Below are 24,824 nucleotides of genomic sequence, written 5' to 3'. Positions count from 1 at the left end.
AGCTAAATGATCAACTGTAACCTATTGAAGCTAAATGATCAACTGTAACCTATTGAAGCTAAATGATCAACTGTAACCTATTGAAGCTTAATGATAAACTGTAACCTATTGAAGCTAAATGATCAACTGTAACCTATTGAAGCTTAATGATAAACTGTAACCTATTGAAGCTAAATGATCAACTGTAACCTATTGAAGCTAAATGATCAACTGTAACCTATTGAAGCTTGGGGGTGTTAGGCTAAATGATAAACTGTAACCTATTGAAGCTTGGGGGTGTTAGGCTAAATGATCAACTGTAACCTATTAAAGCTAAATTATCAACTGTAACCTATTGAAGCTAAATTATCAACTGTAACCTATTGAAGCTAAATGATAAACTGTAACCTATTAAAGCTTGGGGATGTTAGGCTAAATGATCAACTGTAACCTATTGAAGCTAAATGATCAACTGTAACCTATTGAAGCTAAATGATAAACTGTAACCTATCGAAGCTAAATGATAAACTGTAACCTATTGAAGCTTGGGGGTGTTAGGCTAAATGATCAACTGTAACCTATTGAAGCTAAATGATCAACTGTAACCTATGGAAGCTAAATGATCAACTGTAACCTATGGAAGCTAAATGATCAACTGTAACCTATTGAAGCTAAATGATAAACTGTAACCTATTGAAGCTAAATTATAAACTGTAACCTATTGAAGCTTGGGGGTGTTAGGCTAAATGATAAACTGTAACCTATTGAAGCTAAATTATCAACTGTAACCTATTAAAGCTTGGGGATGTTAGGCTAAATGATCAATTGTAACCTATTGAAGATAAATGATTAACTGTAACCTATTGAAGCTAAATGATAAACTGTAACCTATTGAAGCTTGGGGGTGTTAGGCTAAATTATCAACTGTAACCTATTGAAGCTAAATGATCAACTGTAACCTATTGAAGCTAAATGATCAACTGTAACCTATTGAAGCTAAATGATAAACTGTAACCTATTGAAGCTTAATGATAAACTGTAACCTATTGAAGCTAAATGATCAACTGTAACCTATTGAAGCTTAATGATAAACTGTAACCTATTGAAGCTAAATGATCAACTGTAACCTATTGAAGCTAAATGATCAACTGTAACCTATTGAAGCTTGGGGGTGTTAGGCTAAATGATAAACTGTAACCTATTGAAGCTTGGGGGTGTTAGGCTAAATGATCAACTGTAACCTATTAAAGCTAAATTATCAACTGTAACCTATTGAAGCTAAATTATCAACTGTAACCTATTGAAGCTAAATGATAAACTGTAACCTATTAAAGCTTGGGGATGTTAGGCTAAATGATCAACTGTAACCTATTGAAGCTAAATGATCAACTGTAACCTATTGAAGCTAAATGATAAACTGTAACCTATCGAAGCTAAATGATAAACTGTAACCTATTGAAGCTTGGGGGTGTTAGGCTAAATGATCAACTGTAACCTATTGAAGCTAAATTATCAGCTGTAACCTATTGAAGCTAAATGATCAACTGTAACCTATTGAAGCTAAATGATAAACTGTAACCTATTGAAGCTTGGGGGTGTTAGGCTAAATTATCAACTGTAACCTATTGAAGCTAAATGATCAACTGTAACCCATTGAAGCTAAATGATAAACTGTAACCTATTGAAGCTAAATGATCAACTGTAACCTATTGAAGCTTGGTGATGTTAGGCTAAATGATCAACTGTAACCTATTGAAGCTAAATGATCAACTGTAACCTATTGAAGCTTAATGATAAACGGTAACCTATTGAAGCTAAATGATCAACTGTAACCTATTGAAGCTAAATGATCAACTGTAACCTATTGAAGCTTGGGGGTGTTAGGCTAAATGATAAACTGTAACCTATTGAAGCTTGGGGGTGTTAGGCTAAATGATCAACTGTAACCTATTGAAGCTAAATTATCAACTGTAACCTATTGAAGCTAAATTATCAACTGTAACCTATTGAAGCTAAATTATCAACTGTAACCCATTGAAGCTTGGGGGTGTTAGGCTAAATGATCAACTGTAACCCATTGAAGCTAAATTATCAACTGTAACCTATTGAAGCTAAATGATCAACTGTAACCTATTGAAGCTAAATGATCAACTGTAACCTATTGAAGCTTGGGGATGTTAGGCTAAATGATCAACTGTAACCTATTGAAGCTAAATGATCGACTGTAACCTATTGAAGCTAAATGATCGACTGTAACCTATTTAAGCTAAATGATCAACTGTAACCTATTGAAGCTAAATGATCAACTGTAACCTATTGAAGCTTGGGGATGTTAGGCTAAATGATCAACTGTAATCTATTGAAGCTAAATTATCAACTGTAACCTATTGAAGCTTGGGGGTGCTAGGCTAAATGATAAACTGTAACCTTGACATGCCACCTGACAGATTTACTCTTATCAGCACCCCACTGTTTACTATTCTCCACACATCTGTCAATGCACTGAGGCGCAAAGGTTTGAGCGATTTCATGTTAACCCACACCTCGTATTCAGACCTGTCTGTCTTGTCATATTAGATTTGTTGTTGTTCAAGACAGTTCTTCAACTCATTTGTCATATTTTTATCCATCCTGAGTCATTATTCTGTGTCTTTGGGGTTTTGTATGCCGTGAGGTGTCACTCGAGGAACTCTTTTATGACACAAAACAAAGAAAGTTTGACAGACTTCACACTGCCCTACACTCCCTCCTGCTGCATTTAAAAACATTGGATTGGTGCAAGCATGGCTGGACAATGTACTCTTCTGGAGAATCATTTAGAGCAGGGGTCTTCAACAGGCAGTGATAAAGTTTTTAGAATATTTTTTGTCATTTTGGGCTAGAAATGTGTTTAATTTAGGAAATCTGTATCCAAGTATTCCCACAAAAAAATTATGTGATCGTGTCTCAATGTAAGCAAGGTATGAAGTTATTGTTATTTTGAAATACAATCTATTTTGGGGCTTAGTTGTGGTCAATTCGCAGTGTAAAAATGATTATAATGATTTTCCGGCTCCCCGAGCCATCCTCTCCGACATAAATGGTATCATATACCCAGTGGGAAAAATGGAACAGAGGGACATGGCGTCACTTTATGGTTGTGAACTGTTTTCTGGTTGAGAAGATGTCATATGATCAGATTATATCCAACTGGTTTCTTGTGCAGTATAGAGGTGTGCGACCCAATGCCTGATTTCTGTTGTCCTCTACCCTCCCACAGGATGAGTACAAGCCTGAGAAGGCCCTCTCGGAGGAGGACCTAAAGAATGCCATCAGCGTCCACCACGCCTTGTCCATCAAAGCCGTGGACTACGAGAAGAAGCCCAACGTGCTCAAGCTCAAGACAGCCGACTGGAGGGTCTTCCTCTTCCAGGCCCAGTAAGTTGGCTCCGGAGTGAAGTTTACCCTAGGGTGATCTAGGATCAGCTGCCCCTCCAATTCTAACCTGAACGATTAGTGGGGGGAAATGCAAAACTAACCACAGATCAGCGTCTAGGGGCAACCTTTATTCCTAAATTGCGCAACAGTCGACCGCTGCCGCCGCCATCGGGCGAGAGAGAGACGCACAATTTACTGCCGCAAAACAAACCCCAACATTATTTCCAGTAGAGCTAGAGAGACGGGAGAGTAGAAGGACCACTCCTGGAAGCAAAATCAAATTTCATGCTTGGGTTCAAGCACAGTGAAAACCCATTTATCTCTGCCATTAGTCTGTCCAAAGTCTATTGTTCTTGTTTTCCTTTGTTCCCTCATCATGCAGTATTCCAGGTACCTAATAGAGGTGCTTATCAATGAAGAAGGCAGGACCTCTCACAGGCTGTGCTTCCATGATGCATAAATCAACTGTGGCACAGTTGGGTTGTATTGCTTTATAGTTTACCTTACTCTGTTATCAACTTTGAATGATGATTTTTCCCCAACACAAAGCTATTCCAGGGAAAACTGTTTGCAGCTTTAGCCTGAACTTGGTTGAATACCAAAGCTGTGTGTTTAATCAAAATGTTCCCATACAAAGTCTCAAAGCAAATGGCAGTTTTTGTATGTGAGTGTTTATTTGTCTCTTTCCCAACAGGAGCCCAGAGGAAATGGACTCTTGGATCAGAGTAGTCAACTCTGTGGCGGCCATGTTCTCTGCCCCCTCATTCCCCGCCGCCATTGGCTCTCAGAAGAAATTCAGCCGTCCACTGCTACCTGCCACCACCACGAGGATGTCACAGGTACGGTACAGCCTCCTTCTCTGGAGTATCACTGTTACCTAGGTACAAATTTGGGCTCTCTGTGGGGGAATCCTAACTTCCACTTTAGTCAAATGTTCACTTCTCCCATTGACATAAATGTCTGACTAAGTGAAAATTCGGCTTTACTTGAAGTTAGGATTCGCCCCTGCTAGCGCAAATGTCCTTCTAGACCGTAGTCACCAACCGGTCGATCTCCAAGGCATTCCTAGTCGATCCCCAAACATTTCTGTAAAAATCCCAACGATAAAGCCTTGCGTTCCTATTTTTTTGTTTTGTTTCGTGCTGTTGGCGGTAGGCGCACTTGATTCAGCAGCCCTAGCGCCGGGAAGGCAAAGTGTTCCTATTTTGAGCCATTTAATGTGTCTGAAGGTAGAACTCCGCCTACCCGGCAGGCCCAGAGAGCAAATCAAGTGCACCTATAGGCCTACCGCTGGCCAATCGGTTAGCTCAGATCACTGTGTCTGCACAGTTTCCTCGAGCTATAGACTGTAAAAAGAAACCTTGAACGCACAGCAAAGTTGATACTGTGAGATTTCAAAACGTTTAAAACATGACTAGAGAGAGACTCAACAAATACAGCAAAGAGCTGTTGATTTTATGTGTAAGTTCATGTTTAAATTGTTGTTCAGCTGTCAACACTTTGTTCGACACCTTTTTATTAGCAATAAAATGTGTATTCTCCCTACTCCCACTCACGCTACAACCAAGACTGCAGCTGCAATGAGTGGATATAGCAGAGTGTTCCTATAAGCTTGCGTTGGTATCATTAGCCCCTTGTCTTTTTTAATATCGTGGAATATTTCCCTTTCTCTGGTCATAGAGAATGAATTGGTGCATGAGGCAGAAATAATGCTTGAGTTTCGACTTGTGTTTCGCCATCAGCTGAAAGACTGTGCACCCTTTTCTCAATGCAGGGAGGGAGGGACGGTGAGTCGGGTGAGAGGCAGCCTCACCACTGCTCTCTCCCTCCCCTCAGACTGAACATCAGATGCAGGCCATCAGTCAGCCTCACCGCTGCTCTCTCCCTCCCCTCAGACTGAACATCAGATGCAGGCCATCAGTCAGCCTCACCACTGCTCTCTCCCTCCCCTCAGACTGACCATCAGATGCAGGCCATCAGTCAGCCTCACCACTGCTCTCTCCCTCCCCTCAGACTGACCATCAGATGCAGGCCATCAGTCAGCCTCACCACTGCTCTCTCCCTCCCCTCAGACTGACCATCAGATGCAGGCCATCAGTCAGCCTCACCGCTGCTCTCTCCCTCCCCTCAGACTGACCATCAGATGCAGGCCATCAGTCAGCCTCACCACTGCTCTCTCCCTCCCCTCAGACTGACCATCAGATGCAGGCCATCAGTCAGCCTCACCACTGCTCTCTCCCTCCCCTCAGACTGACCATCAGATGCAGGCCATCAGTCAGCCTCACCACTGCTCTCTCCCTCCCCTCAGACTGACCATCAGATGCAGGCCATCAGTCAGCCTCACCGCTGCTCTCTCCCTCCCCTCAGACTGACCATCAGATGCAGGCCATCAGTCAGCCTCACCGCTGCTCTCTCCCTCCCCTCAGACTGACCATCAGATGCAGGCCATCAGTCCAGTAAAAAAATATAAAAAAATATTCTGCTCACAAGTAATGATCTACTACCAGTGGAATCATATACCTAACATGTTGAAATATAATTTCTAAATGTTCAGAGAAGAACAACATTGACAGGACAATTCAAGCGTAGCCAATATGAGGTGATAATGTATTGGGCCTATAGCCTACTGCACAAACCTCATTGCTACAGAACTGTTTTTAATTGGTTCATGTAGTATAGACTTACGTTTTTTTAATTGTTTTATCTGAGCAGTAGATCTCGGCTTGCATTTTGACTTAGAAAGTGATCTGGACTCAAAGGTTGACCACTGTTCTAGACCAGCCTACCATTAAATACATTGTTGGCCCAAAATGTTATTTGAGATGACACAGTCTGGCGTTTAAGAACCTGGCGTTGCGTCTACAAAGTGTTATCTGGCTATTTACAGGAGGAACAGTTGAAGTCTCACGAGGCGAAGCTGAAGCATGTCTCCACGGAGTTGGCAGAGCACAGATCCTACCCTCCTGACAAGAAGGTCAAAGCCAAGGAGATCGACGAGTACCGACTCAAAGAGCACTACTTGGAGTTTGAGGTAAGACATCACCATTCAGCACAGATGTGCACTGGCGGGGGGTTGGGTGGGCGAGGCAGCAGATTGCTGCCAGTCAGAGTCCAACGCTCTGGTACACATGGTCTTTTCTTTTATTCCGCAACACTCTTGTTTCGTTCTGCATCTAGCCCTTCCGAACATTGATCCGTGCGGACACAGAGACTATACACCCATTGTTTCTGACATGCCTCCAGGCAGACCACTGGGGAAGAGTCTCTGACAAACGAAATGGAGCTTTGCTTTTCTCATCCGCCAGCCTCAGGATTGCGTCTCTCAGCCCTGTTCTGTGTTCTGAACACGGGCGCGTCCTTAGGTCAAGATTCCAAGGATATCAACGAAGATGGAATAGAAACATTTGAGAAGTCTTGCTACCTTTTTTGATTTGCATTAGTTTTTTGAAAACACACAAGGTTACAAACTGCCAAGTAGCTGCTTGAAAGGTAATTCTGGGCGTTTGTTTTCCTGATTTAAATAGAGTGGGTATGGTAGACCCGTACAGTATGCAGATCTATCACTGTTTAGGGGGTGGCTGCACTGGCAAGCTTAACGAGAGCATTTGTAAAAGGAATTATCTGACCTCTACTGTCATGGCGTTACAGTATAGCGCACAGACAAAACCTCCATTAGAAATGTAATTTACATTTCATCCCTTTAACTCATTTATGCTGGTAACCACAGGAAAATCAATGTATTTACATACAGGTATCAGGAGTCTTACACATTGATTATGGATAGCGAGTCTTTTAGAATATTTTTTTCATCTTAAAAAGCATTAGTTGATGAACATGTTAGAGAATTTACACATGCTTCTCATCAGTGTCAGCAATTATTTCATCACAGCTTTCTTCTGGCCTTCCTCCATGTCATAGGTTTCTAATAAAGCCCACCAGAGCCCAGTATTAATTGAGCTGTGATTGTAGCATGGTTTCCAATCAAACTGCCACAGGAGAAGACACGACCTCATCACAAACCTTCAACGAGCAAATTGTTATTTTTTCTTGTTTTTGTTTCATCAAAACAGCGCTTTCTTGAAGTACCAGATAATCAGTTGGTCCTAATTTGCCTCAGTACATGAATGGTAATTAAAGTGTGCGCTCTCTTTGTGTGCAAAACATCTTAGGAATAATGATATCCTCCCGGTTTTACCACTCTCTCCTCTTCTGTTTTACTCTACAGCCCTGTCTGTTACTCTACAGCCCTGTGTGTTACTCTACAGCCCTGTGTGTTACTCTACAGCCCTGTCTGTTACTATACAGCCCTGTGTGTTACTCTACAGCCCTGTGTGTTACTCTACAGCCCTGTCTGTTACTATACAGCCCTGTGTGTTACTCTACAGCCCTGTGTGTTACTATACAGCCCTGTCTGTTACTATACAGCCCTGTGTGTTACTCTACAGCCCTGTGTGTTACTATACAGCCCTGTCTGTTACTCTACAGCCCTGTCTGTTACTCTACAGCCCTGTCTGTTACTCTACAGCCCTGTGTGTTACTCTACAGCCCTGTCTGTTACTCTACAGCCCTGTGTGTTACTCTACAGCCCTGTGTGTTACTCTACAGCCCTGTGTGTTACTATACAGCCCTGTCTGTTACTCTACAGCCCTGTCTGTTACTCTACAGCCCTGTCTGTTACTCTACAGCCCTGTGTGTTACTCTACAGCCCTGTCTGTTACTCTACAGCCCTGTCTGTTACTCTACAGCCCTGTCTGTTACTCTACAGCCCTGTCTGTTACTCTACAGCCCTGTCTGTTACTCTACAGCCCTGTCTGTTACTCTACAGCCCTGTCTGTTACTCTACAGCCCTGTGTGTTACTCTACAGCCCTGTCTGTTACTCTACAGCCCTGTCTGTTACTCTACAGCCCTGTCTGTTACTCTACAGCCCTGTCTGTTACTCTACAGCCCTGTCTGTTACTCTACAGCCCTGTGTGTTACTATACAGCCCTGTCTGTTACTCTACAGCCCTGTCTGTTACTCTACAGCCCTGTGTGTTACTCTACAGCCCTGTGTGTTACTCTACAGCCCTGTCTGTTACTCTACAGCCCTGTCTGTTACTCTACAGCCCTGTCTGTTACTCTACAGCCCTGTCTGTTACTCTACAGCCCTGTCTGTTACTATACAGCCCCGTGTGTTACTCTACAGCCCCGTGTGTTACTCTACAGCCCTGTCTGTTACTCTACAGCCCTGTCTGTTACTCTACAGCCCTGTGTGTTACTCTACAGCCCTGTCTGTTACTCTACAGCCCTGTCTGTTACTCTACAGCCCTGTGTGTTACTCTACAGCCCTGTGTGTTACTCTACAGCCCTGTCTGTTACTCTACAGCCCTGTCTGTTACTCTACAGCCCTGTCTGTTACTCTACAGCCCTGTCTGTTACTCTACAGCCCTGTGTGTTACTCTACAGCCCTGTGTGTTACTCTACAGCCCTGTCTGTTACTCTACAGCCCTGTCTGTTACTCTACAGCCCTGTCTGTTACTCTACAGCCCTGTCTGTTACTCTACAGCCCTGTCTGTTACTCTACAGCCCTGTCTGTTACTCTACAGCCCTGTCTGTTACTCTACAGCCCTGTCTGTTACTCTACAGCCCTGTCTGTTACTCTACAGCACTGTCTGTTACTCTACAGCCCTGTCTGTTACTCTACAGCCCTGTCTGTTACTCTACAGCCCTGTCTGTTACTCTACAGCCCTGTGTGTTACTCTACAGCCCTGTCTGTTACTCTACAGCCCTGTCTGTTACTCTACAGCCCTGTGTGTTACTCTACAGCCCTGTCTGTTACTCTACAGCCCTGTCTGTTACTCTACAGCCCTGTGTGTTACTCTACAGCCCTGTGTGTTACTCTACAGCCCTGTGTGTTACTCTACAGCCCTGTGTGTTACTCTACAGCCCTGTGTGTTACTCTACAGCCCTGTCTGTTACTCTACAGCCCTGTCTGTTACTCTACAGCCCTGTCTGTTACTCTACAGCCCTGTGTGTTACTCTACAGCCCTGTGTGTTACTCTACAGCCCTGTGTGTTACTCTACAGCCCTGTCTGTTACTCTACAGCCCTGTCTGTTACTCTACAGCCCTGTCTGTTACTCTACAGCCCTGTCTGTTACTCTACAGCCCTGTCTGTTACTCTACAGCCCTGTGTGTTACTCTACAGCCCTGTGTGTTACTCTACAGCCCTGTGTGTTACTCTACAGCCCTGTGTGTTACTCTACAGCCCTGTCTGTTACTCTACAGCCCTGTGTGTTACTCTACAGCCCTGTCTGTTACTCTACAGCCCTGTGTGTTACTCTACAGCACTGTGTGTTACTCTACAGCCCTGTCTGTTACTCTACAGCCCTGTCTGTTACTCTACAGCCCTGTCTGTTACTCTACAGCCCTGTCTGTTACTCTACAGCCCTGTGTGTTACTCTACAGCCCTGTGTGTTACTCTACAGCCCTGTCTGTTACTATACAGCCCTGTCTGTTACTATACAGCCCTGTGTGTTACTCTACAGCCCTGTGTGTTACTCTACAGCCCTGTGTGTTACTCTACAGCCCTGTGTGTTACTCTACAGCCCTGTCTGTTACTCTACAGCCCTGTCTGTTACTCTACAGCCCTGTGTGTTACTCTACAGCCCTGTGTGTTACTCTACAGCCCTGTGTGTTACTCTACAGCCCTGTCTGTTACTCTACAGCCCTGTGTGTTACTCTACAGCCCTGTCTGTTACTCTACAGCCCTGTCTGTTACTATACAGCCCTGTGTGTTACTATACAGCCCTGTTTGTGTCCCAAATGGCATCCTCTATATAGTGCACTACCCTTTGGGCCCTGGTCAAAAGTAATGCACTATAAAGGGAATAGGGTGCCATTTAGGACGCAGACCCTGTTTACACAGCCTTTGACTGGGGATCAATGTGGTCAGATCTCCTGGAGTAGGGTTCAGACACACAGGACAGGCCCCTCAGCTCCCTAACCTTCAGAACTGCTGTCAAGCTACTGGGGATCAATGTGGTCAGATCTCCTGGAGTAGGGTTCAGACACACAGGACAGGCCCCTCAGCTCCCTAACCCTCAGAACTGCTGTCGAGCTACTGGGGATCAATGTGGTCAGATCTCCTGGAGTAGGGTTCAGACACACAGGACAGGCCCCTCAGCTCCCTAACCTTCAGAACTGCTGTCGAGTTGCTGGGAAACACAGTGTCCATCCATCCCACAACCCCTGAGTTATTTTATTGTTGAACAAGCTACTTCATCATTCAACTTGAATGACTAAAACCATGCAGACATATTAATCCCTAATGCAGACATTTTATAGAAATGGTAATGGACCTAAATATATATTTAATATAAGAATATTTCCTCTTTGAGAACTTTTTCTTAAATCTGTTATTTGAAGGTTGGTGTGGTTGATTGCAGTCTCGTTACTGTGTCCAGCCCACAATCGGCAAAACAAAAGCTAGAGATGTGGAGCATAGACCGTTGCGGGCATCGACATCCAAAAATGATATTTTGACAGCAAGGCAATGGCCTATACCCAATTTGCAGTACGGCCCCCCGAACCTCGATGAATACAGAATGTGGCCCCTAGGCCAAAATGAGTATGACACCCCTGCCCTAACCAAATCACCATGAGTTCCCTTTAATCTAGCTAGTGTTTCCCAATCATTCATATTTTTGCCGTAACACCAACACACCTGATTCAAATAATGAAAGGCTTGATGGTGAGATTATTAGTTAAATCAAGTTTGTGAGTGCTAGGGCAAAAACTAAAATGGATCATGATTGGGAAATACTGCCTTAATCAATGAGCTAGCTATACCTCTCTGAAGGGCGTTCAACAAGCAAAGCACTTACACAAATGACTGATTGGCTGAGAGAAATGGATGGGGAAAAAATGTTTTGTTAGACTTCAGTGCGGCTTTTGACATTATCGAAAAACTTGTTATGGCTTTACACCCCCTGCTATATTGTGTATAAAGAGTTGCCTGTCTAATGGAACACAGAGGGTGTTCTTTAATGGAAGCCCCTCCAACAAAATCCAGGTAGAATCAGGACTTCCCCAGGGCAGCTGTCTAGGCCTCTTAATTATTTCAATCTTTACTAACGACATGCCACTGGTTTTGAGTAAAGCCAGTGTGTCTATGTATGTGGATGACTCAACACTATACACGTCAGTTACCACAGCGACTGAAATGACTGCAACACTTAACAAAGAGCTGCAGTTAGTTTCAGAATGGGTGGCAAGGAATAAGTTAGTCCTAAATATTTCAAAAACTAAAACCATTGTTTTTGGGACAAATCATTCACTAAACCCTAAACCTCAGCTAAATCTTGTAATGAATAATGTGGAAATTTAGCAAGTTGAGGAGACTAAACTGCTTGAAGATCCCTGGATTGTAAACTGTCATGGTCAAAACATATTGATACAACAGTAGCTATGATGGGGAGAAGTCTGTCCATAATAAAGTGCTGCTCTGCATTCTTAACAGCATTATCAACAAGGCAGGTACTACAGGCCCAAGTTTTGTCGCACCTGGATTACTGTTCAGTCGTGTGGTCAGGTGCCACAAATTGGAATTGGAATTGCAATTGGCTCAGAAGAGGGCAGCATGGCTGGCCCTTGGATGTACACAGAGAGCTAACATTAACAATACGCATGTCAATCTCTCCTGGCTCAAAGTGGAGGAGAGATTGACTTCATCACTACTTGTGTATTTGTGAGCGGTATTGACATGTTGAATGTACTGAGCTGTCTGTTTGAACTACTGGCCCACAGCTTGGACACCCATGCATACCCCACAAGACATGCCACTAGAGGTCTCTTTACAGTCCCCAAGTCCAGAACAGACTATGGGAGGCGCACAGTACTACATAGAGCCATGACTACATGGAACTCTATTCCACATCAAGTAACTCATGCAAGCAGTAAAATTAGATTAAAAAAAAAACATTATGGAACAGCGGGGACTGTGAAGCAACACTAACCTAGGGCACAGACACATGCATACAAACACACAGTAACATACACACTATACACACACGTACACATGGATTTTGTATTGTAGAGTAGGGGCCTGAGGGCACACACTTAATATGTTGTGAATGTATTGTAATGTTTTAAAAAATGTATAATTGCATTAATTTTGCTGGACCCCAGGAAGAGTAGCTGCTGCCTCAAAAATAAATACAAAATACAAATACAAACACTACCTTAATCAATTAGCTAGCTATACCTCTGTGAAACACTACCTTAATGAGCAAGCTATACAATAGGTCCACAGACGATGCAATCGCCATCACACTGCCCTATCCCATCTGGACAAGAGGAATACATACCTACAGTGAGGGAAGAAAGTATTTGATCCCCTGCTGATTTTGTACGTTTGCCCACTGACAAAGACATGATCAGTCTATAATTTTAATGATAGGTTTATTTGAACAGTGAGAGACAGAATAACAACAAAAAAATCCAGAAAAACGCATGTCAAATATGTTATAAATTGATTTGCATTTTAATGAGGGAAATAAGTATTTGACCCCTCTGCAAAACATGACTTAGTACTTGGTGGCAAAACCCTTGTTGGCAATCACAGAGGTCAGACGTTTCTTGTAGTTGGCCACCAGGTTTGCACACATCTCAGGAGGGATTTTGTTCCACTCCTCTTTGCAGATCTTCTCCAAGTCATTAAGGTTTCGAGGCTGATGTTTGGCAACTCGAACCTTCAGCTCCTTCCACAGATTTTCTATGGGATTAAGGTCTGGAGACTGGCTAGGCCACTCCAGGACCATAATGTGCTTCTTCTTGAGCCACTCCTTTGTTGCCTTGGCCGTGTGTTTTGGGTTATTGTCATGCTGCAATACCCATCCACAAACCATTTTCAATGCCCTGGCTGAGGGAAGGAGGTTCTCACCCAAGATTTGACGGTACATGGCCCCGTCCATCGTCCCTTTGATGCGGTGAAGTTGTCCTGTCCCCTTAGCAGAAAAACACCCCCAAAGCATAATGTTTCCACCTCCATGTTTGACGGTGGGGATGGTGTTCTTGGGGTCATAGACAGCATTCCTCCTCCTCCAAACACGGCGAGTTGAGTTGATGCCAAAGATCTTGATTTTGATCTCATCTGACCACAACACTTTCACCCAGTTCTCCTCTGAATCATTCAGATGTTCATTGGCAAACTTCAGACGGCCCTGTATATGTGCTTTCTTGAGCAGGGGGACCTTGCGGGCGCTGCAGGACTTCAGTCCTTCACGGCGGAGTGTGTTACCAATTGTTTTCTTGGTGACTATGGTCCCACCTGCCTTGAGATCATTGACAAGATCCTCCCGTGTAGTTCTGGGCTGATTCCTCACTGTTCCCATGATCATTGCAACTCCACGAGGTGAGATCTTGCATGGAGCCCCAGGCCAAGGGAGATTGACAAGTATTTTGTGTTTCTTCCATTTGCGAATAATCGCACCAACTGTTGTCACCTTCTCACCAAGCTGCTTGGCGATGGTCTTGTAGCCCATTCCAGCCTTGTGTAGGTCTACAATCTTGTCCCTGACATCCTTGGAGAGGTCTTTGGTCTTGGCCATGGTGGAGAGTTTGGAATCTGATTGATTGATTGCTTCTGTGGACAGGTGTCTTGAGTTCCTGACGGGCCGCCCCCAGGTGGTGAAGGTAGGAAACAACATCTCCACTTCGGTGATCCTCAACACTGGGGCCCCACAAGTGTGTGTGCTCAGCCCCCTCCTGTACTCCCTGTTCACCCATGACTGCGTGGCCAAGCACGCCTCCAACTCAATCATCAAGTTTGCAGACGACACAATAGTAGTAGGCATGATTACCAACAACGATGAGACGGCCTACAGGGAGGAGGTGAGGGCTCTGGGAGTGTGGTGCCAGGAAAATAAACTCTCAACGTCAAAAAAACAAAGGAGATGATAGTGGACTTCAAGAACAGCAGAGGGTGCACCCCCCCTATCCACATCGACGGGACAGCAGTGGAGAAGGTGGAAAGTTCCTCTGCGTACATATCACTGACAAACTGAAATGGTCCACCCACACAGACAGTGTGGTGAAGAAGGCGCAGCAACGTCTCTTCAACCTCAGAAGGCTGAAGAAATTTGGCCTGTCACCTAAAACCCTCACAAACTTTTACAGATGCACAATTGAGAGCATCCTGTCGGGCTGTATCACCGCCTGGTACGGCAATTGCACCGCCCACAACTGCAGGGCTCTCCAGAGGATGGTGTGGTCTGCACAACGCATCCCCCGGGGCAAACTACCCGCCCTCCAAGACACCTACAGCACCCGATGTCACAGGAAGGCCAAAAAGATCATCAAGGACATCAACCACCCGAGCCACTGCCTGTTCACTCTGCTATCATCCAGAAGGCAAGGTCAGTACTGGTGCATCAAAGCTGGGACCGAGAGAATGAAAAACAGCTTCTATCTCAAGGCCATCAGACTGTTAAACAGCCATCACTAGCACAGAGAGGCTGCTGCCTACATACAGACTTGAAAATCAATGGCCGCTTTAATAAATGGAACACTAGTCACTTTAATAATGCCACTTTAATAATGCTTACATATGTTGCATTACCCATCTCATATGTGTATATACTGTATTCTATGCTATCTATTGCATCTTAGCCTATGCCGCTCTGATAATGACATTGCTCATCCATATATTTATATATTCTTATTCCTTTACTTAGATTTGTGTGTATTAGGTATTTGTTGTGGAACTGTTAGATATTACTTGCAAGATATTGCTGCACTGTCGGAACTAGAAGCACAAGCATTTCGCTACACTTACAATAACATCTGCTAACCATGTGTATGTGACCAATACATTTGATTTGATTTATACCTCTGTGAAACACTACTGTAGTCAATGCGCTAGCTATACCTCTGTGCCAAAGGAATAGTATTTTTCCACCTACAGTATCCAAAAAGTCTGCATGAGATGGCATTACTTACACTGTTTCTATTTTATGTCCTGTTGGAGTATGAAGGTATGAACAGATCATTTTAGATTTTTTTGGGACCTAAGGCCCCTTTGCCTTGTTCTCTAGTTGAGTGATTAAAGACTGCGTTGTGGCTGGAGAGCCCTGGTTGATACACCGGCTACATTAACCTCCGAACTGCTCCGTTATCCTTCACTCCCAATCCGCACCATGTCAGGGCAAACCCCACCCCAACCTCAGGGAAACTAACGCGCTAATTGGTCAAGGAGTGATCTGAATGCAAAGCCAAGGAGCTCTCTTTTAGATCTACAGTGGGGAAAAAAATTATTTAGTCAGCTACCAATTGTGCAAGTTCTCTCACTTAAAAAGATGAGAGAGGCCTGTAATTTTCATCATAGGTACACGGCAACTATGACAGACAAATTGAGAAAAAGAAATCCAGAAAATCACATTGTAGGATTTTTAATGAATTTATTTGCAAATTATGGTGGAAAATAAGTATTTGGTCACCTACAAACAAGCAAGATTTCTGGCTCTCACAGACCTGTAACTTCTTCTTTAAGAGGCTCCTCTGTCCTCCACTCGTAACCTGTATTAATGGCACCTGTTTGAACTTGTTACCAGTATAAAAGACACCTGTCCACAACCTCAAACAGTCACACTCCAAACTCCACTATGGCCAAGACCAAAGAGCTGTCAAAGGACACCAGAAACAAAACTGTAGACCTGCACCAGGCTGGGAAGACTGAATCTGCAATAGGTAAGCAGCTTGGTTTGAAGAAATCAACTGTGGGAGCAATTATTAGGAAATGGAAGACATACAAGACCACTGATAATCTCCCTCGATCTGGGGCTCCACGCAAGATCTCACCCCGTGGGGTCAAAATGATCACAAGAATCCCAGAACCACACGGGGGGACCTAGTGAATGACCTGCAGAGAGCTGGGACCAAAGTAACAAAGCCTACCATCAGTAACACACTACGCCGCCAGGGACTCAAATCCTGCAGTGCCAGACGTGTCCCCCTGCTTAAGCCAGTACATGTCCAGGCCCGTCTGAAGTTTGCTAGAGTGCATTTGGATGATCCAGAAGAGGATTGGGAGAATTTCATATGGTCAGATGAAACCAAAATAGAACTTTTTGGTAAAAACTCAACTCGTCGTGTTTGGAGGACAAAGAATGCGGAGTTGCATCCAAAGAACACCATACCTACTGTGAAGCATGGGGGTGGAAACATCATGCTTTGGGGCTGTTTTTCTGCAAAGGGACCAGGATGACTGATCCGTGTAAAGGAAAGAATGAATGGGGCCATGTATTGTGAGATTTTGAGTGAAAACCTCCTTCCATCAGCATGGGCATTGAAGATGAAACGTGGCTGGGTCTTTCAGCATGACAATGATCCCAAACACACCGCCCGAGCAACGAAGGAGTGGCTTCGTAAGAAGCATTTCAAGGTCCTGGAGTGGCCTAGCCAGTCTCCAGATCTCAACCCCATAGAAAATCTTTGGAGGGAGTTGAAAGTCCGTGTTGCCCAGCGACAGCCCCAAAACATCACTGCTCTAGAGGAGATCTGCATGGAGGAATGGGCCAAAATACCAGCAACAGTGTGTGAAAACCTTGTGAAGACTTACAGAAAACGTTTGACCTGTGTCATTGCCAACAAATGGTATATAACAAAGTATTGAGAAACTGTTGTTATTGACCAAATACTTATTTTCCACCATAATTTGCAAATAAATTCATAAAAAATCCTACAATGTGATTTTCTGGGGAAAAAAATCTCATTTTGTCTGTCATAGTTGACGTGTACCTATGATGAAAATTACAGGCCTCTCTCATCTTTTTAAGTGGGAGAACTTGCACAATTGGTGGCTGACTAAATACTTTTTTTCCCCACTGTACATTAGATCTAGTTATATGTAGTTTCGTTTTCTAATGTATGTTTTTTGTGTTGGTATTCCATTAGTACAAGCTTGTCATGCAGGTGGGGGTGACGGTCAGTGAAGTTATTGAGTTAGTAATCTGCAGGGTTAATAGAGGATTTAACGCTGGGCCAGGAATATCTCAGAGAACGAAGTCCACCTCACTGCCACATGTCTTATCAATGCTTCTGCTATTTGAGTTTAGTTTGATATTTCTCATTTTTAGCAGAGTTATTCTACCACAGGGAGTTATGGCAGAGAATAATTAAACATTCATGACCAACTCATTAATTCTGTTGTGGATCTCCAATGAATCCTTCCCTGAATTAATAGAATGATCTTAAATCAGAGCGATATAACACAAACATCATCCCCTGGTCCCTCTCCACTGTAAGGCACTTAACATTTCAGAGATACTTTGAGAACTGTTTCATACTACAGAAGAAAATGTCTCTAGAGTTGTTGCTATATGAGTGTTAGTCTGTCTCCCTGGAATTGTTATGTGTCATATAGAACCTTAAAGAAATGATGAGAAAACGGTGCAGTCACTCGATTTGCAGATAAATCTGTTTCTCTGGTTAAACAAGGAAAGCATCCTGAAATGTGGCTGCTTACAGCACTGGGACACATCCTTGACTGGACGCCCTCATTGTTTACAGTACATACCATTTGTTGTAATTAATTGCCTTATCGACCCTTGATTTCACCTCTTAATTCTGTGTGGTAAGTAGGGGTCCAAGCACTGCAAAATGGTTGCCGTGAACCAATGAGCTTGAATAAGGGCGTTACCTTAACATAGATGCTGACATTGTTGGTGCTATAATTAGCACATGATTATTTAACTTGTTTTGTTGTCATGATATTTGGCAGACTTGTAGAGGAGGCGCTCATTCAATGGATACATGATCAGGCCAGAGGTGGCGATATGATTCATTGCTGCGTTTAGCTATATTTCTTTATTAGAATTTCTGGTGTAAACTAAAGTAGTTGCTGTAGTTTGTGTTTCCGTCATTTCTTCATGTTCTCCAGTGTTGTGTTTGTATTCCCACTCTCTGTGTCGTCTCTCCCCTGTAGGAGAACCGCTATGAGATGTACGTCAAACTCCTGAGGGAGGGTGTGAAGGAGCTGCTCGTTGGCAAAGATGGCGACGCGGGCCTCAAGAAGTCCCAGTCCAGCCCCTCTCTCAACCAGGAGGGCCAGCCGGCCGCGGCCAAAGTCAAACGCAACACCTCGGAGAGGAGACCCGAGACGCCGCCCAAGGTGACATAGGAAGCTACCCCCCCCTGTAAAAGAGCCATGAATACGCAACAAAAATGTGTGAATATATTTTATGTAATTTATTTATCTGGCCACTGTTGTAACAAAAACAGTTGTGTAAAATGTAAATGATGAATACTCGTCCTTCTTAAATTGACTGGCGAAGTGTTTTTGTTTGGAAACATTGCATTATATGTTTGTGGTCCTTTTTATGTTGATGTTGATGTTGTCATTCTTGTATTGAACGTAAGATTTTTTTTTTGTGACGCATTTGACTCTTTATTGCTTTATTCGATATCGCTGTGTTGTTCCTTCCTCTCATAAAAACAATTTATTTGCCTTTCAGTCAAGAGAAAGGATTTTTCTTGTCTCCAATTTAGTGGAATTACCAACGCTAGCTCCTGGATATATAAATAGTAGCTAGATATAGAGTAGTCTCGCTCTGAAGTTTTTATTTTAATATGTAGGTTAAGTGAATGTTGGACATTGAACCAGTTAAAAGTTGAGAGTATTTGACATGAATATGGCTTCCATTGAGAATAGGTAGGTGGTTTTGACGTCCAATTTCCTCCCTGCTTTTTCCTCATAGACCTTTTAGGGTTCCTTTCTCCTGGGAATGTTTATTTTTCATACAGAAGACGCACCAAGGTGTAAATGCTGGAAAGGGATTAATTGTGGATTTTAAAAAATGTGGTTAGGATCTTGAATCTCTTGCCTCTCATTTACAACAAAAAAAAACAACCCCAGATAACAACGTAGTAATATCCTTAGTTGTTTGGGAGGCTGCACTATCACGTTAGAAAACGCAGTTCAAAAGAGTTCCAATCCCTAATTGTGCATATTAACAACTTGGGATGTATAAACCTATTCCCCAGGTCGCAGCAGCATCCGTACCTTTTCAGACTGCAGTATATCACTGATGGTGGACTTAAGATCAGAGTTTATGCAGCTGAGCCTTTTATTTTTTATCCTTTTAAGGCAAAAAATATACTTCTGCTTTTTGAGTAGTGTAAATGCCAATGCTCTTTGTGTCTTTTTATAATTGTATGTATTTTGGATTCTAAGTTGAAAACTATTGTTGTAAAGATCAAATTTAGTATTTATAGTGCACTTTATAAATGAGTTCTTTTTGGATATTATAGAGAGCTTTATAAAGGTTAGACTGCTATGTTTCTTTGACATCACAGGTTTTTCAGGCAGAACTATTTTAGTTTTCTTGAAGGTACTTGAGCGCGACAGTTCAGTAGGTTTCCGTCAGCTCAACTCGTAACGTCGTCTTAGTTTGTTTTAAGTGGTTTGGTAGTTTTGCTGTTCTAGGTAGATTTGTTGAATTGACAAAGTTTCCTTTTAGGAAACTATTTATAGAGCTGTACGTTGCAATTATTGCCTTTTTCCAATGCTGGTGATATTATATTTATAATGTCATTTACACATTTTCATTAGAAATATTACTGACATTTGAACGACATAAGCATTTTTGTTAGACATTGGATTGTATGTCTACACTTCCACAATGGACCTTTGCATACCAACATATGTTTCGTCCTTACCAAAATGTGTGCGTTTTTTTTCCATGTGTTGAAGATTTCGGAAGGAATTTTGCTTTTTAACATGTTATGAAGAAACATTTGTAACGATACAAAGCCAATTGAAAATGTACTTGTTTTTTGGAAGAAATTAGGCTAGTACCGAGTCTTTACAGTTAAAAAAAATATATATTGTTTACTTTAAATGTTTTTATTATTTACACTTTGTTTTATTACCTTTTTTTATTTTCTCTTAAATTCACTACGAGGACACAAAATAGAATGTCTTAGTAGAGCTCGATGGTAATAGCCAACTAAATATACCTATATCCGTAATGCATGTTTTTGGAAAAAAACGTTCTACAGTAGTTTGTGCTAGCTAGCTAGTGTGCAAACCTTTTCCTTGGAAATGTTTTCCTCACTTTAGTGGCGCTATTTTACCCATACGATTATTGTGAAAGTTAGTGAGTGTTTTGACATTGAAGCACTTAATATAGAGAATACATGTGGTACATTCATCAAAGGTTTCAAGTTAATATCACGAGACCTTAACAGCTGATTCTGTTATATAAATGTGAGGATAGTATTTTTATTTATATACAGATGTCCATATGTCCATATGAAGAGGTCTGCCCTTGAATTCACTTTGAATATAATATTAAATGTTTTATTCTTTTAACCTTTTGATATTTTATCTTAAGACGATGGCTGACCACTTGAAGACATCTATAGTCAAAATTCAAAATTCCTCCATAGTGTAAACATAATCCCAGTATTTTCTTATGCGCATACAATAATCCTTTGTTCTGAAATGATAAATCCTACATTTTACAGATATGTTGTTGCTGTTTATCAATTGGTACACTTTTATTACTTTTGCACATTTCAAAGGATTTTAAGTAAATATAGGCTTTTGTTGTTGTAATGATGCGTTAGCATAAACTGTGCTTTTGAGTGGATTGATAAATAATCTACGTCTGTAGATGGAATCTATGAACTCATTTTAAAAACAACCTTGTAATACTATCTTGCCAGTGGAGTGAATTGTGTATTCATGTGGAACGGCTCATCTAAATTACTGTTTCAGTTGAAATGTCAAATCTCACCTCCTGATTAATTTCTGATTTGATATTAGATGGTCTGGAAAAGGGGTAGCAAAGACTGATCTTTTTCATGAAGCACAGTAAATGCATCAATATGTGACATTTTTTCCAATTTAAGACTAGCAGTGAGTCAGGCGTCTTGTTACCTTTCCCTTAACATTTACAACATTTCTCCATATCACTTCAATGGAGGGCTTATTTTTAGCACTTACCTCTAATACTTTTCTCAACCATATCTTGCATAGCCTCTGTATACTGGCGTATCACTTGTTAGAATAGACTCAGTCCTGCACCTCTGTCTGTGGACATGAGAAGACAGACAGAGGACTGTGTGCCCCTATAGATTCCCATGCCTATTGATTGTTCTATACTGTAAAAAAACAATGCACCTAAGTCTCCTACGAGGCTCTATTTGTCTCTACACGTACGTACGCATCAAATATCTCTGAAAGCTGTGATCCTGTACAATCCTTTAACTCTGTAAATGTTGTTAAATATAACTGTTACCCTCTGTTTTTTCAAAGGCCCAGGATTGCATTGTTTGGTTGTTCAAGTGGTCTCTTCTTCGGCCCAGAGCGTGTCTTACGCCCTTAGGTCAGGATTGGTAACACTATGTCGGTGGTAATACAACTGTAGGTGATTTCAATTAATAAAATACTGTACTTATTTGAACATTGCATTTTCTTGTGATTTATTCCCCAGTCTTGCGCTGTGTTGGTAGAAAATAGATAGGCACTAAAGATCTGGTTCTGAAAGAAAATCATCCCAATGGACAAAAAGGTTAACTCACGTGGCAAAGTTTATAACCTATTTACTAGTGCAATATAATAATTGGTGTGGCAGGTAGCCTGGCGGGTAGGAGCGTTCCCAAGCTGACAAGGTAAAACTCTGTCGTTCTGCCCCCGAACAAGGCAGAACTGTTCCCCATGCGCCGATGATGTGGATTTAGGCAGCCCTCCGCACCTCTCTGATTCAGAGGGGTTGGGTTAAATGCGGAAGACACATTTCAGTTGAATGCAACTTCCCCCTTTTCATTCTTTTTAATAGATCAATAATCAACAAGGCAATGCAGTCAATTAATGGGGTTTACTTTAATACACTATTATTGCATTTATCAACTGACAGGTTATTCCATTTGTATAGTATGGTCTTTTAATGCATCTCATAACAAAATCCCAACATTTGATTTGGTCCAATCAGGCAGTCGTGCAGAATTCAGCAGGTAGTACGTGTTAAATGTCCTGATTTCTATTACCCAACATGCACCTCAGTCAATGGGCAACTGAGACACTCAAATGTCTTAATCTCTCTTTCCATTTGGACTCTGGGACAGTTGGAAAATGTTATTACACAAATTCATGTAAACCTCATAAGGAAAAAATATCTGTATCGTTCTCTTAGTTCTTTGCCTTTAGAGTAGTATGCAATAAAATCCTCTGTACCAGAGTAGTTTCAAGATGCTAAGAGTACATGCTAATCTCAGTTTGGTCTGTTCTTTGGTTAAGACTTCTTTCAACTGAATTCCAGCAGGAAATTGTGTTCTCTCTATGAAATCACATTTGAGAAAATTACAATATGATTGGCCAGAAAAGACCGGTAGAATAGTAGAATATTAGACATATGGGTAAACAACAGAGCGAGATTGTAGAATGTTACCATCAGAAAGGTGAATACGGGGGCATTCGAGAAAGTATTGGGATCTAGTGTTCATGTGGGGGAGAGGCATATAAACTGGCATTACATGGGGAGCTTAATGATGAAATAAAAGCATGTGGCAGTTCCAATGAAAGAGAGGGTGGACCTGTAAAGTAGCTTATCAATCAGAAAGTTAGAACTCGGGAGAGGGCAAAGAATGACATCCAGGGATTGATAAGACTCCCTCAGTCTACGCTTTGCCTCTTATTGATAAGACTCCCTCAGTCTACGCTTTGCCTCTTATTGATAAGACTCCCTCAGTCTACGCCCGCCTATTATTGATAAGACTCCCTCAGTCTACGCTTTGCCTCTTATTGATAAGACTCCCTCAGTCTACGCTTTGCCTCTTATTGATAAGACTCCCTCAGTCTACGCTTTGCCTCTTATTGATAAGACTCCCTCAGTCTACGCCCGCCTATTATTGATAAGACTCCCTCAGTCTACGCTTTGCCTCTTATTGATAAGACTCCCTCAGTCTACGCCCGCCTATTATTGATAAGACTCCCTCAGTCTACGCCTGCCTCTTATTGATAAGACTCCCTCAGTCTACGCCTGCCTCTTATTGATAAGACTCCCTCAGTCTACGCCTGCCTCTAATTGATAAGTCTCCCTCAGTCTACGCCTGCCTCTTATTGATAAGTCTCCCTCAGTCTACGCCTGCCTCTTATTGATAAGTCTCGCTCAGTCTACGCCTGCCTCTTATTGATAAGACTCCCTCAGTCTACGCCTGCCTCTTATTGATAAGTCTCCCTCAGTCTACGCCTGCCTCTTATTGATAAGTCTCGCTCAGTCTACGCCCGCCTCTTATTGATAAGACTCCCACAGTCTACGCCCGCCTCTTATTGATAAGACTCCCTAAGTCTACGCCCGCCTCTTAAAATAAATGGAGCTACACAACACTACTTTCTATTTCCCTCCATCTATCTAGACACATTACTTTGTGGTGTACAGTGTATTCGGAAAGTATTCAGACCCCTTGACTTTTTCCACATTTTGTTACGTTACAGCCTTATTCTAAAATGGATTCAATTAATTTTTTTCCCTCATCAATCTACACACAATACCCCATAATGACAAAGTGAAAACAGGTTTTTTGAAATGTTTGCAAATGTAATACAAATAAAAAACAGATACCTTATTTACATAAGTATTCAGACCCTTTGCTTTGAGTCTCGAAATGTAGCTCAGGTGCATCCTGTTACCATTGATCATCTTTGAGATGTTTCTACAACTTGATTCCACCTGTGGTAAATACAACTGATTGGACATGATTTGGAAAGGCACACACCTGTCTATATAAGGTCCCACAGTTGACAGTGAATGTCAGAGTAAAAACCAAGCCATGAGGTCGAAGGAATTGTCTGTAGAGCTCCGAGACAGGATTGTGTCGAGGCACAGATATGGGGAAGGGTACCAAAACATTCCTGGAGCTTTGAAGGTCCCCAAGAACGCAGTGGCCTCCATCATTCTTAATTGGAAGAAGTTTGGGCCTTGGTGACCAAGAAGAGAGGTGACCAAGAACCCCATGGTCACTCTGATAGAGCACTGGAGTCCCTCTGTGGAGATGGGAGAATCTTCCAGAAGGACAACCATCTCTGCAGCACTCCACCAATCAGGTATTTATGGTTGAGTGGCCAGACGGAAGCCAATCCTCAGTAAAAGGCACATGACCGCCTGCTTGGAGTTTGCCAAAAAGCACCTAAAGGACTCTGACCATGAGAAACAATATTCTCTGGTCTGATGAAACCAAGATTGAACTCTTTGGCCTGAATGCCAAGCATCATGTGGTCCTCTGTAGCTCAATTGGGAGAGCATGGCGCTTGTAACGCCAGGGTAGTGGGTTCGATCCCCGGGACCACCCATACGTAATAATGTATGCACACATGACTGTAAGTCGCTTTGGATAAAGGCGTCTGCTAAATGGCTTATTATTATTATTATTATTATTCGAGGAAACCTGG

At 42.4% G+C, this 24,824-nt stretch overlaps 1 protein-coding gene across 4 annotated transcripts in view; it reads left to right on the top strand.

The window, feature by feature from the left end:
• Window positions 1–21,840, top strand: part of psd3l (pleckstrin and Sec7 domain containing 3, like) — a gene marked incomplete at its 5' end in the record, with an annotated part of 152,560 nt that extends 130,720 nt beyond the window's left edge. For all 4 annotated transcript variants that reach the window (XM_084158985.1, XM_084158987.1, XM_084158986.1 and 1 more), the window contains 4 exons: window positions 3,239–3,396; window positions 4,091–4,235; window positions 6,284–6,427; window positions 18,357–21,840. In XM_084158985.1, coding sequence (XP_084015111.1) covers window positions 3,239–3,396; window positions 4,091–4,235; window positions 6,284–6,427; window positions 18,357–18,551 — 642 coding nt within the window. In that variant the 3' untranslated portion in view covers window positions 18,552–21,840. The remainder of the gene's footprint in view (window positions 1–3,238; window positions 3,397–4,090; window positions 4,236–6,283; window positions 6,428–18,356) is intronic.
• Between the last annotated feature and the right edge of the window lie 2,984 nt (window positions 21,841–24,824).

Source organism: Coregonus lavaretus, assembly GCF_964263955.1.
Source record: "Coregonus lavaretus genome assembly, chromosome: 4".
In the NCBI taxonomy this organism is placed as follows: domain Eukaryota; kingdom Metazoa; phylum Chordata; class Actinopteri; order Salmoniformes; family Salmonidae; genus Coregonus; species Coregonus lavaretus.
The sequence above is the reverse complement of the archived record's forward strand: the minus strand, read 5'-3'. Positions and strand labels throughout refer to the sequence as shown.